This window comes from Caretta caretta, chromosome 14 (genome assembly GCF_965140235.1).
Source record: "Caretta caretta isolate rCarCar2 chromosome 14, rCarCar1.hap1, whole genome shotgun sequence".
In the NCBI taxonomy this organism is placed as follows: domain Eukaryota; kingdom Metazoa; phylum Chordata; order Testudines; family Cheloniidae; genus Caretta; species Caretta caretta.
In genome coordinates, this window is record NC_134219.1 from 15,104,193 (window position 1) to 15,118,674 (window position 14,482).

Genomic DNA, 14,482 nt, shown 5'->3' on the forward strand with positions numbered 1-14,482 from the left:
TGAGTTTCAAACAGCTGTTTGGAAGCTGAGCTCTTCAGCCAAGGTTATAAAAGGAAGAAGAGCAGTCCTTCACCTCAGACCTCCATTTAATCAAAGTGATTAAACAGAATGAAGAGTCAAGCCCTAAGCAGAGGGCAGATTATTCCCCTAATTAGTGAGACAACCCAGAGTGGTTTCCAGCAAGTTTCAACCATCTAGGTTTCATGTGGGTTATTTGGCTATGGATCCCCTCAGATTCCTAGGCTACTCACCTCTACAAATGCACTAGTTAAAAATAATGTAGCAACAGCCATTATTATAAACAAAATGTGAAGAGCTCTTTTTTACTCTTCATCATGAAAACTGCATATAAATTCATTTCACCATAGGTTGCACATTCAGGGGTAAACTGTTCCTAGAGTGACCTACAAAACTGGACAGTATGTTAAAGAGCAAAAAGATTAGAATTCATTTCTTCAGTGCTACCAGACAAAAAATCTGTAGTAGTTATTATACTGAAGACTTTCGGCGCTGTAGATTAATATGTGCAACCTCTTTCGTTTAAGGCCTTTCAGCTTTGAGGGAAGGAAAGATAATTCAACTACTCTCAATACAGACAACAAGTCGAATCATGTAAGTGTTAATGTCCCTTAACTTTGCAGGATGTCTTATTACTATTTATAATGTAAATAGCATCACAGTTGTGTATGGTGCTGTACAGTGATTGGAAACATGATCCCAACACAAAAAAGAAAGGTTTTGCATGACAGTGCAAGAATGGAGGATAGCAAAGGGGAGAGAAGGAAGTAAAGTTATGGCGTTGCTGGTTCCTTTTTTTAATATTACTTTTATTGTAATGGATTGAGTGAAGGCAACTGCTGGAAAGATTATAGAAAAGAGTGGGCTCTGAGGAAATGTCCCCTCCAGGACACAAAATGTGGTGAGTTTGTGAGAGGCATGCTTGGCAGTGTTCAAAATTTTTCAAACAAAATTTGAAATGTAACATAACTGAAGAGATTGGATGGCTCAAAGGATCAGTAATGGTAGACAGTGCATTTCCCTTCTGGATCTCTGGTATAAATAAAGCCCAGGTCAGGAATGATCAAACCTAATAACCTTTCTTGTTTTCTTGTGGGGGCCTACATGGAGAGAGTTGAAGGTCTCAGTCCAGTTCCTAGAAGACACAAAAATCTAATCGTTCCAAGCCTATTTATAATCTCTAAATGTTGGTAAATGTTGATTTCAACAAACACATGCAAACGGATTAAAAAAATATTTCCATCGATAAAAGAAATGTACAGAAAGGAAAAGAAAAATGCTGATGAAGAAGAGTCCCATCTTAATAATGTATATATAATGTATATAATGAATGCTGCATAAAGCATGGATTTACAGCTCTGCTAAAACAGCCAGCTCTGGCATTAGCTGAGCTAGATCTGCAGTCAACTATGTGGCATTCATAAAGCTTAGCTTTTGGATTCTCAATGTCAGTCCTTAAATATTGTCGGACCCCTGCTCTCCCATAATTAAAAAAAAATTGAAAAAAAGCTTAAACACAAACATTGACACCTGCTGAAATTATAAAAATAAAAACTGAATTCTGCCGAACCTAATTGTAAATCACACTTTGCATCCTTCTTGGCAGTCTCGGTAGGGAATAAAGACTGAATGGGCTGGGTGAGTAAGTGGTCTTCTCCAGGACAAGCCTAAGGCATACTGGCTTTCTTTTGCCATGGGAGAAAAACTGTTTTGAAAAACAGTTTAGCATTGCATCAGACTGTTTAAACCCAGGTCAGCTGGTCAAAATAGAGAGGGCCACTGCATTTACACTGAATTTAAAAACAGTTATCACCTTAAACATTGTTTGTCCCCTGATCACTATGCCTGGCTAAATCGTGTTCTGGCAAAACACAATTTTAGTACCACTAGAGTAGGGGCCTGAGTGGAGCAAAGTATGTGTAGCTGAAGGGGGCAAAGGGAAGCCTGCATTGGTGGTCTGTGCTGTACCTGTTCTGTGGCTGTAAGTTTCCAGCTCAGTGTGGCACTTTTCATAAGCACTAAATAAAAACACTATATTTAAAAGACAAAAGGAAAAGTTTCAGCTATGTAACATTTACACAGAGATGTTCAGGTACTCTGACCAAACAAGGAAAGTTGATACACATTTGATTTTTTGCAAGGTGACTATTTGGATGTCAGGTTATGGAAGGTATCCGTGAGTACTTAAAAATGAGTTTCAGCTATCAGGCCCCATTACCACTAGCACTTCCTTCCCATTTCCCTCTCTGTACTTCTCTGGCTTTTTCTTCCCTATCCATAGCTTTGGTATATGCTTGTCACTCTTTACCGTCCATCTGTTAGTCTTTCACAGAGTGCCGTCAGGATGTGCTTAGACAGTGGTTTCTCCGGCAGCACTATTAAGACCAGATGAAACCGACTGGAACTGCACAATACCAGTTCTGCATGGAAACAAAGATACAATCCCACAAGTCATTTTGTGAGATTTTTCCATAGAAGCTATGGTGGTGGGAGGAAGAGGATATATAGGATTTCCACAATTCAATGACCAATTTTAACTCCTTTCTGATAAGCGAATTGATTTCCAGTATCAAGGCATATGTCTGGAATTTAACTACCTAGTTAATCAGATCTGAACAGCTATTTTTAGCATCTCTAATCAATAATTCTTTTACTCAATTAAACCATAATCCACAGGTAAACAGCAATAACTGAAAATCAGACTGAAGTTGTTGAAATGCCATTTTCGTATTTATCATGTCCAAGGAATAGAGCTCCCATAAGCATATCGTATCTGAAATCTGACTGTACAGAAGGATAACGGAAAAACCTACTCAACCTCAGCTAGAGTGGCACGGCTAGAATTTGGTGCTGATCATGCAAACCAAAGAGCAGACTAGCTCAGACCACAAGTCATCTGCATTAACCTAGCTGCTATTAGTGGAACCTGCTGGGTCATACCTAGCTCATGAAGTATTCCCCCTCTCCCCAAACCCCCAGGCATAGTTAAACCTGTAATGTTTTGGTACAAGTTAAAGCAAGACATAGTTCAGAAAATGTAAATTCCAGAGAAAAATTATTTAAATCAGAGGGGTTTAGAGAGTAACAATATAATTATAGTTCATCTGAACTGAAAGAAATGCTTTCTGCTCTCTGCACAGAGCTCCAGCTGCTGCTGCTATATGAACATGCAGTTCACAATGACACCGTGTGCATGCTGACCTGAATACAGAGAAGCAAACCAAATTCAGCAGGTACAAGCATATATTTTCCCTTCCATATTTTATTTATATAGGTTAGCACTGAACTTCAGGATTATTTATAAAATTATTGCTTGATAGTAGTCTGTTTTCTAGCCAGAGAGGGAGACCCTAAAACTTTGTACTTATTCCAGCTGTTGCCTTAACCTACTCCCCAAGTAGGTCTAAAGATGAACTGATTTGTTCTGCCTTTGAAATGGAAAGAAACATCTCTTGCTCACCAATGCAAATTTAGAGAAAAAAGTTTTCATAATCTTCAATTAACGTTCTTTTCTTTTTTCCTGAGTTTCTTTCACCATTTATGTTTTTAGGATAACTCAAGTAGGATTTTCATTGTGCTATTTATGTCTTAGAAACTATTCACCTAGTAAAAGGAATGCAAGCAGAGGAAAATTATGAACTCTGAAATTAAAATGCAAGTGTCAGATGTATCTACAAACTAAATCAGAGTATTACAGGCTAGCTTCCTGATTTAAGATTTTTTAAAGGCTTTATAATTCCAATCACATACAGTTTTGAAGACTGTCAGTACACTTCTTGTGCCCTATTGAAAGAGGTCAGTTGTACCTTTCCATATGTTTAGATTATATCCCATACAAAAATCAGTGGAAAGTTTCTTTCAAATAATTCACTGGAATTGTCTTATCTAGTTGGGCAGTTCCACCACCAACATAGTAATGAGGTCATGCTACATCAAGCATCAGTCTATTGAGCACCCACTTTCTTCTCCACTTAAGTCATAATCTTGCAAGATGTGACAAGACTGCTTCATGAAGGAACTCAGCACTTTGTGAAATCAAGCCATTAAACATGTAACAGGGCCTGCGACTGAAGCAGAAATGCTTAAATACAGCCTGACAAAAAGGGAGGTTGAAGCTTGGAATGCTATATTGGGATAGTCAGTACTCATTTTAAGTGGAATAGCAGCATTTAAAATAAAATGTGAAACTATTTTTCTTTACTCTCCAGATAAAAATCTTGAAAGTGCAACTTCCTTTCTCTTCTCTCCTTCCCCCTCCCCCCCTGGAAAAGTTCCTCTTCTCTCATTTTGATTCCCTCTTTCCCAAGTTTATAATGAAACTTCAAATGAACATGGCTTTATTTACTTCCTCATGTGCACACCACTCACTGATGTTAGCCCAACTTTGGCGATGACATTTAACCACTACTGCAGAGCCAGCAGAGGAAACTAAACAGCAAAAACGGTTGTGGGATAAAGCCGTAGATAAGAACTTGTGCACTACATCTAATGCAGTATCAGTTTGTTGATCTGTGAAGAAATGCAGAAGGCATGCAATTCACCCAGTCTTGTGTGCTGCTAAATCAACAGAACAATCTGAATATAAAATGTCAAGAGCCAGAAATCAGGTATCTTAATATAAAATCCCAGACAATTCACAAGAATTCTGAGCCCTATTAGACACCACAAGAGAGGATTACTACCTGAGATTTAGATTTATTTTTAGCTGTAAAATTATCAGAGAAAACACAAATCTGGTTGCTGGGTCACTTTCTTATGGTGGTGGGGGGGGGGGGGGGGGGGGGGAAGGGGAGGGAGAGGGTGTGCCACAAACCATGACCAGTCTTTACTGGCTAGCAGCTGAACTGCCAGTTAGTAGAAACGCCACACATGGAGCCAATATGCAAATGTCCTGTCTGGATATCAGTCCACAGTTATATCAACATATTCAAACATTAGTGTGTCAATGAAGAGCTGGCTGTTCACACTCTGAAAAGGATTCTCTGTACAAAGTCTTTCCAAGCTCAGTTCACATTGGAATCCTGAGAAGCCTCCTTTGTTTGAGCTGTTATGGCTGCGACTGCTCTTCCTTTGACTAGGAGTGACTTCCTTACACCAGAACTGCTCTACACTGAAGGCGAGATTGTGGGTAGCACTCAAGTAGCACCCGCTCATCTTGTCCTAGTCTCTTTTAGCACACCTCCTTTGATACTTCCAATAGATGACCTTATCCAAGTGCTGCACCAGTATCTAATATCCTGCACCTCTGCTGCATGCAGTACTGGACTAAAAAACACAGAAGGTTTCACTCTACTCAATGAAAACTGCAAGAACTTCACATGAACTTAAGTCATTGAGATGAACATGACCACTAGGCTAGACTTCCACCTTCTAGTCTGATGCAATGCTTATAATAAGTCTCCAATCCCAGAGAGCAAATAAAGCAAAGATTATTACTGTTAGAGATAGAATGCAACTTTCAGCGATGAGCAGACACTGATGGTATAATGAAGATGCTACTCTGAAAAGCACTTGTCAGAAGTCAGACTCTTTTGCAAAGGCTTGTTTTGACAGGCCACTTACACCTACCACTCCGCTCAAAACCATCTTGATTTTCGTGAAAGTCAGAAAAATTGGAGAATTTATGCTTTTCTGGTTTTCATCACAATCAAGAGGGTTTTGAGCAGAGATATGGGTACATAGGGCCCTATCCCACACCCTCAGATGACTGCCTCACCCCTATATAGAGTGACTGCTTTTCTTCCACAGGCATCTGTGAGGTCACTGGCTCACCTCTTTATCGTGAGTGACCTAATGGTGATTTTACTTTTCATTGAAATTGATGCCTAGAACATTCCTTGAAATTTTGGATTTTCAGAAGTTATTGCATAACAAAAGGGAGAATTGCCACAGTGTAGAGTGCAGAACCTCTCTTGGCCAATGAATAAAATCACACAGATGCACCACCGTTTGTAGCAGCTTAACACGTATGTTGAATAAGGCATATCAGATAATCTGAAAGAGCCAAAAGCTGTTCTGTGAGTGCTTATTTTTGTACTGAAAGATCAATTTAAGAAGTTGAGATGACAAACAGCTATGGGACAGGTTGGGCCTTGTAGACAAGCCAGCAGACATAGCCAAATCTAGCAGGAGCCATATGGCTGATAGATTACAGTCCAGGAATGATTATCAGTATAAATTATAGCAGTGTACACAGTTCTGCATATTATGACGTTAAAAGCTGACTGTCACTAGTTTTCATCAGTAGGTCATCTGGCACCATCTAGCCAAAGAGATAACCGGCATCCTGAATTACACAGAGTTAAATCTACTGGGTACAGAGCAGACCAGAAGGGAGTTACTCTGTTCTGCTTTCAATGACAGCCCTGGAAGGAGACCTCAGCTGGCTACCAAAGAAAGAAACAAAGAAGCCATTTTCAAGGAGGAATGCATTTATTCCTCCTGCTCTGGATGCTGGTAAAGATTGCTTTACACCTTCAACCTGGAATATACCATACTTTAACTTCATTCTTGCTACGAAGGTTTCTGAGGGAAGCAACATTAAATGTCACCTCTTCTGAGACTGTCCCCAGCAAGATCATATATGCCAGTTTTTGTACGTTAGATTTTTTTGTAAAGTCACTCAAGTTTAAAAGGCCTCCTTTACTAATGCAAGTGGTCCTGTACAGGGCCAGAAACTTAAGAGTATGTTCACTAACTACTTTTTCTAATATGTGCTCTTATGGAGGGTTGTGGGGAAGAAAAACAATTTAAAGGACCTGGCTAACGGGACATGTATCATAATCTCAAATTATCACCAGGTGTAAGTAACAATCTTTGGGAGAGTGGGGTGGGGCGGGGGGGGGGGGAAGAGAAAACCTGGATTTGTGCTGGAAATGGCCCACCTTGATTATCATACACATTGTAAGGCGAGTGATCACTTTAGATAAGCTATTACCAGCAGGAGAGTGGGGTGGGGGGAGAGAAAACCTTCTGAAGTGATAAACACCCATTTTTTCATGATCTGTGTGTATAAAAACATCCTCACTGCATTTTCCACTTTTATGCATCCGATGAAGTGAGCTGTAGCTCACGAAAGCTTATGCTCAAATAAATTGGTTAGTCTCTAAGGTGCCACAAGTACTCCTTTTCTTTTTGTGAATACAAACTAACACGGCTGCTACTCTGAAACCAATCTTTGGAAAGAAGTCCATATGAAAAATTACTATTTAGTACTCAAGGCAGTACAAGACATCAGGTTAACTTTAAAATATTGATCTACAAGTCTATTACAAACAAAAACATTCGATGTCTTCAGAAGATATTTCTTCAAATGCCAACATCTCAAAACCCACCCTTCCCGAACCCCCCCCCCCCCCCCGCACATTACTACAGTTCTCAGTTGAACATCTTTACAGTTTTCAGTGGCTTGCTGACAGCTTTTCTTCCTCACATCAGACCACAATATTGGCCTATTTGGTCTCTCTACTTGAAAGACAGCAGCTTGAAGATGTTTAAGTCAAACCCCAATTTTCTCCCACAACAATCAAGCAACATACCTCAAGTACACCTACACAATGGACTTTCACACACTTAATGCAGACATCAGTTGTATCTGATTCACTCCAAACCCCACTGCTTGAAGCTAATGTCCTGTTTCTGCTTGCCAGTACAAACACCATTACATAAAGGCAAACACAGGTGAGGTCACTGAAGGTGTGGGAGAAGGAAGTATAGACAAGACCTGCCACCCTTGCTCATCTCACCCCTCCTGTACACAAACATGTTGCTCTGTAGTCAGGCCCAAAAATGGTTTTCATGCAGGAACTGAAAATGCAGTCTCAGCACTACTATTTGGAAACACTCAATCCTGTTGAGGTCTGAAGGGAAAGAGAATGAATCGCGCACGCCGGGGGGGGGAGGAAATCACATGAAGAGCAGGCAATTGTGGAGCCCAAATGACGAACTGATCTCACTGTTCAGAATAGGAAGAAGCCTTGATAACTCAGTTAAAATAACCCAAGTCTCAACACTGCAGAAATAAGAAAACACTAACTGTAGTTAAGTTGATTTAGGTGCAACAAAGAAGTTACTGAAAAACTTAATCGCCCATTAAGGACTTGAGAAAAACAGCAAAGTGCAACTCAAAAGTAGAGGACTCTTAAATCTACTGTCTTGGGCATTTACATTGCATACTTTTAAAATTCTTGCAATAAGCTGCCCCTGAACTATACTGACATCTACAGGGAACAGAACGCTGATCTTCTGAAGGATCTCCAGACTTGTTAACCTCCCAGGCATGCCACAAAGCCCATCTTTTTTGGGGGTGGGGGGTGGATGTTCTTTCTGGATTCAGGAGAGGAAATGGATCAGGATGGTTAGGGCTTTTGTATTATTTTATGTGTTTTTAATATATGGAATAGACAGAGTATAGGATTGGTGCCTATGGATATTTTTATATATTTGAAATAAAACACAATTATTGCAGTAGCTGTATATTTTAAACAGGGTGGGGGGAAGAAAAGAGCCTAGCTTTGGCTAATGGAATCTTTGGACAATTTCTTCTCCTCTCCCCACCCCACTGCCAAACCAAAAGCAAGTATCAGCACACTTTAGGTCTGGATACTTGCCAGCTGGCACACAGGCCAACAAAACTAGAAGCCACCAGAAATAAATTCCTGAGAAACTGTAATGTAAGACCTAGACTCAATGAACGTAGGCACAGATTGAGAGTAACTGGTCCTAACGGCACCAGACAGCATGTGAAGAGAAAGTAGAGAATCTAAATGCATCATGATGCACATCCAGACACAAAAGCATAAAATGGCCAGATGAGTACATTTAAAACCGGGACCCTCTTGTATCTGAATGTGGGCTTTTTTTTTTTTTTTTTTTGGGGGGGGGGGGACGGACGGACGGACATGAACCTTCCAGTTTTCTTCACTTTTTTCAGAGAATGCCATTTACCAACACCCTTTTTCATATTGCAGTATCCAGAATGTGGACAGAAAGGTGGTCTTGCATACACACACAGTGAATGACTGAGAAGCAAATAATAGGGGACACTGTGTGGAAATAGCACCCCTTCCTTTTTCTGGGGCAGACTGAATGAATTCCAAGCTCCGCTTGCCCAAAGGTCAAGTCTAAAGATAGACGTCAACTTGAATCTCCTGCACAGTAATACCATGCACTGCTACAGAATCATCTGACAAAAAGAGTTACAAAATCATACAAGCTTTTTATCACAGTGCCCACAAAGGAAAAGGCCAAGCACTTTTCCTCTTCACTCAGCTGTTTTACAGAGTTGCAAGTCAAAATTCAATTATCTTCACTCCCTTTTGGAGCATAGCCACAAGATTACTAACAAGCAGCTTAATGACTACAGTTCAAATGCTATTCAATCAAGTCCAGAATATGTGGGTATACTGCAATAATGGTACCATGACATCATAGGCAAGTTATCTGCTGAAATCAGATGAAGTTAGACAATATGCAGCTTTCTCTTCCCTCCTCACAGACAGCATCATGAAAGTACAAGCAGCGATAAGCATTTTAGATTTAGCTTCATTCCTTAACATGGTACAAACAGTTTCTAACAGTTCTCTGTACAGCATTCTAAGTCACACATGCCATCAGAGGGCGATGTTCACCACTGTTTCAAAGTAGGTATCTAATTATAGCAAGTCATGAAAAGATGTAAGAAAGGGGGTATGTATTTGCTTGCAGGATATGTAATTTTTCTCAACAACCTAAATTTTGTACAGCAGAGAACCATGAAGAGTGAGAAATACCTTCTTCTGGGAGTGCATTAGATTTGCACCCTGTATTACTGTTTATTCCCCTTTGAAGGTCTTACTCATTTATATGCACTTAAGATTGACCTGGTTTCAGGATAGATAGCTACTAGGCATGACAATGGGGAAAGGGAGAGTTCAGCCAGGATCTGGTGAGATTATCAGAGATCTCTCAATCAAGAGAGAAAAGGAGTACTTGTGGCACCTTAGAGACTAAAATTTATTTGAGCATAAGCTTTCATGAGTTACAGCTCACTTCATCGGATGCATTCAAGAGAGACGTGCTAACGGATTTAGCGTGCTTAGCACAACCTACTTCCACAGCCCAAATGTACTAGTCACTCTGAACGTCCTCACTCCAGATGTGCCACAAACACTGTTCTGAGTGAAGTGACTTGTACAATCTCACACTGCTGCTGAAAGTTTTTTGTTCTGAACACCGGAACTGCCCTCACTGTGGTGCATTGAGGTGTCTATCGTCAGAAGAACTGATTGGAAGCCAGGGCTCTTGGGTTCTATTCCTGGATTTGTGTGCAACATGAGCAAGTCAACTTCTCTGGGCCTCAGTTTACTCTCTGTGAATGAAAATAGTTTTCAACCCCATACAAAAGCACTGTAAGGCTAAATTTATTATAATAGTACTGAGTATTGTTCATGTTCACATACATTCAAGTGTTGTACAAAGAAATTAACTTAAGACTAGGAAACTACAGGCAAACACTTCCTTAAAGTTATAGTCAATATCACCTTTCCAGAAACAGAATCATTAAGGTTACATCAGAAGATAAAAGGTATCTGAGCTGGAACCAGAGATACAGTTTGAGGGTTGCAAGGACTCTCTCAATGTCAGCCTTGCTTAGGCTAGAAAAATTAGTACCCATATGCAGCTCGGCTGTTGCCAGAATATGTGGTAGCAAGAGTGTACATATTTTTGCCACAATCTGACAAAAATAATAATCATGAGATGGCAGTAAGAGTGCCTGAGCCCTGTATACGTTAGTATAGTACTTAGTACCAATGGCAGCAGCTGTAATACAGGTACTAATTTTTCTAGTTTAGACAAAACAAAAAATCTCTACAAATATCCTGCTTCATCTCTACACTATGGTGCTGTTGTTACAGAAGGAAGCACCTTTTGAACATGTGATAGTTCTCTCTATGCCAGCCATTTTCTCATACCCTTAACTAAACCCAAACATCTAGACAGGACCAGATTAAAATAACCAAAAGTACATTTCAAACTAAAAAAATATTTAAGTACAGTACATGTGCCCTTCAGTTTTCCTTCCTGGTCAGCATTTTCTATGAGTTTTACAGATGTTTCTACAATTTTTAACCTGAATTGTGCTGTTTCAAATATAGCATACAAAGCCAAGGCAAGATACTAAACACAAACCAATAGACTATAGCTCAGGTTAGCAAATTTAAAAATTAGGGTCAGTGTAAACATTTAAAAATCTGATGCTTACGCTTCCACAGCAGATCTAAAATTGATCTAAAAAGGTTAAAGCTGACACTATTCTGAGCACACAGTTGCAGCAACAATGGATGCAGCTATTGCAGTAACTCACGTAGATAATATAATTAAGGTATATAAATCCTAAAGCAATTTGTGGGTAAGAGACATGTGAATGTGCAGGAGCAGATTTATTCATTTTAAAAGTCAAAGCCATTTTGGTTTACATAACTACAAGAGAACCACCCCAAAATGGATTTTTGTAACCACCATACATTTAATTGAATTGATTGGCCTCCCACCTAAAATATGTAAGAAACTAGTTTTCTAAGACACTGTAAACTAAATTTCAATCCATTTTATCTAATACACTCGAGAAATCATGGTTTATGATAAAAATACAAAGGTGACTGCACAATCCATGCATTTCTTGCATGTCTATCAATGAAGTAGTCAAATTCCAGTTTTGCAAAAGAATCACACTAAATTCTGCCACTTCACCACTCCTTGAATAAGCTGCTATTTCTTAGGTCCCAGCTCAGAAAAAATGAAACATGTTTGTAACTTTATGCAGGTAAACAGTTCCAGTGAAGAATATTCACATGCACAAAGTTACTTATGTGCCTAAATCTTTGTGGGATTGAGGCTTTAATGAGTGTGTTTTTTAATTATCAACCTTCTACCTGAGGTCATTTTGGAGAGTAAAGATCTGGACTTAAACTTTTTAAAGCTAAACTGCTAAAGGCTCAATTGCTTGGAAGAAAAAAAAAGATCTCTCTCGTTTTATATTGATAACAAACATGTATAAATTAACTACAGAAAAAATAACTTATGCGAATACAACACTAGACTTTTTTTTCTTATTTTGAAGGCTGTGTAGCTTAGAATCTTTATAAAAACCATGCACTATAATCGGTTACAAAAAAAAAAAATCACATTTTCTGTTTTTGTTGTATACATTGTTATTTTTGGATCCTTTTTCAGTTTTAGGCATATAAATATTTTTTAAAAGCGAATAGATAACTTTATGCTGCCAAGCTGGAGGGGACTCACAGGGCTTTGGTATATTGAGTAATCTACACACAAAACCCATCTAATCCACCCCAGGCATTCACTTACAGCTTCAGAGTTCCATTAAATACTCAGTGTTGCAGATTTATCACTGAAGTTTATCAACACAGAAGATAAAATTCAGTAACAATATTTGACAAGTGTGGTGACAAAAGATTATCTAATTATTCTTTGATGCAAGAATTTCTGGCAGAAGGCAAAGGAAAGAAACACTAAATTGGTGTCCATTACTTTAAATGTTTATCTTGTAGAAAATAATTCAATTAATAATATGTTCAGCACTTCACATTTACTTGATACTGTCTATGGTATAGCTAGCTCTCAGCTGTTAAACAGTCTGAAAAGATGGAAAATGCTGCTATTATACACGGAATAAACACAAAAATTTAAAACTGTGTCCTTTGCAATCAAAGTGGCTCTGGGGTGGAGAGACTGGAGAGGAAATGGGTTATGGGGGCAAATGGGGGGGGGGGGGTGGAGACTCAAAAGATGCTGCGGACCGACTGTCTCAGGAAAAAGAGTGGAAAGGAGGAAGTATCGCTGATCCCTTCCCCTGCACTTACCTTGAGGACATCCCCCCGTTTGAAGCTCAGCTCATCGTCTGCAGTGGCTTTGAAATCGTATTTGGCGATGGCTTCCATGCTGGGGCTGCTCAGCGTACAGCAGTGCGGGGGGGGTGGGAAGGGAGCTCTCTCTGAAGCCTCCTCTCCTCCTCCGGGGGCTCCCGGCTCAGCCCTCCCTCTGTCCGGCTGCTGCAGGGACTCTGGCTCCGTCTACCACATGCAAGGGAGAGCCAGGGACGATCTGCCCTGATGGAGAGACAGACTGATCATCAGGGGAACTGTGGCACGGATGGATGGCAGGGGCCGCGCCCTGCGCCTCTCCCTCCTCCCGACCCAGACCTGGCTGCCGCTTCCTCTTTCTGCCGCTTCCTCCTCAGCTCCGGGCTCAGCCAGGAAGCACCAAATGACACATGCTGTGGCCAATAGCAGCAGCGACGTCTGCCGTGCAGCGGGCACAACGCAGGCTCCCCCACTCCCAACGTGCGGGGAGGACGGGGAACTGAGCCAGCCCCCAGCAAGTCCCACTATACCAAGCCACAGCAAGAGCAAGCACTTCCCACAGCGCCCTCACGGCATGCGGCTCCATACTCCGGCGGCACCTCAGGCTGTGGGGAGGCGGATGGGGGGAAACACACAGGCAGCACATGGGAGGTGGGCACCCTGCCTTGATGCTCTTATCCTCCATGTGACACGAAGTCTCCCCCTTAAGAGCAGCGCGCGCACACCCCTTTTCACCCGTCAGGCATCACTCTTACAGAGAGCGGAACCTTCTCTGCTCAGACCAGACAGATGCAGGGTTGTAGCCATGTTGGTCCCAGGATATTAGAGAGACACACACTGTGGGCAAGGCAGTATCTTTTATTTGACCAACTTTTGTCACGGGTGCTGGAGCTAGGGTTGCTGCTGCTGCACCCCCTGGCTTTAAGTGGTTACCATTTTGCCCCGCACTGCTGACTTTTGTTGGTGAGAGAGACAAGCTTGTAAAAAGAAAAGGACTTGTGGCACCTGAGAGACTAACAGATTTATTTGAGCATCAGCTTTCCTGAGCTACAGCTCACTTCATCGGATGCAAGCTTGTGAGTTACACTGAGCTCTTCTTCAGGTCTGGGAAAGGTATTTATCTGTACACTCTGGGTACAAGATCAAAAAGAGATGTTAACTGCTTATGCTAAAGCATTTCAAAGGACCACTCAAGGAGAAGTGCCCCATTAACACTTCTCCAGTCATGCAGGGAAGGAAAAAAGAGGCTGAGGTGGAGGGTTAAGTGGGTTACAGATTGTTCTAACAAGCCATAGATTCATGCATCCGATGAAGTGAGCTGTAGCTCATGGAAAGCTTATGTTCAAATAAATTTGTTAGTCTCTAAGGTGCCACAAGTACTCCTGTTCTTTTTGCGAATACAGACTAACACGGCTGCTACTCTGAAACATAGATTCAGTGTTTCTGTTCAGTCCATGACTTTTAGTATCTTGCAAAGTTATGAATTTACACTCCCAGGCTTATCTTTTGAAGGTGTTGTATAGGTTTCCTTTGAGGATGAAGACTGAGATAAGATAGAGTGATCACTTTATGAACTGTTCACCCATTGGTGGTATAGTGTT

General features: G+C 40.7%; 1 protein-coding gene across 3 annotated transcripts in view; it reads right to left on the reverse strand.

The window, feature by feature from the left end:
* Positions 1–14,482, reverse strand: part of GRB2 (growth factor receptor bound protein 2) — an 83,285-nt gene that overhangs the window by 48,800 nt on the left and 20,003 nt on the right. For 2 of the 3 annotated variants that reach the window (XM_048817873.2, XM_048817871.2), the window contains exon 2: positions 12,882–13,127. In XM_048817873.2, coding sequence (XP_048673830.1) covers positions 12,882–12,959 — 78 coding nt within the window. In that variant the 5' untranslated portion in view covers positions 12,960–13,127. The remainder of the gene's footprint in view (positions 1–12,881; positions 13,128–14,482) is intronic. The other variant, XM_048817872.2, reaches the window with a different exon arrangement.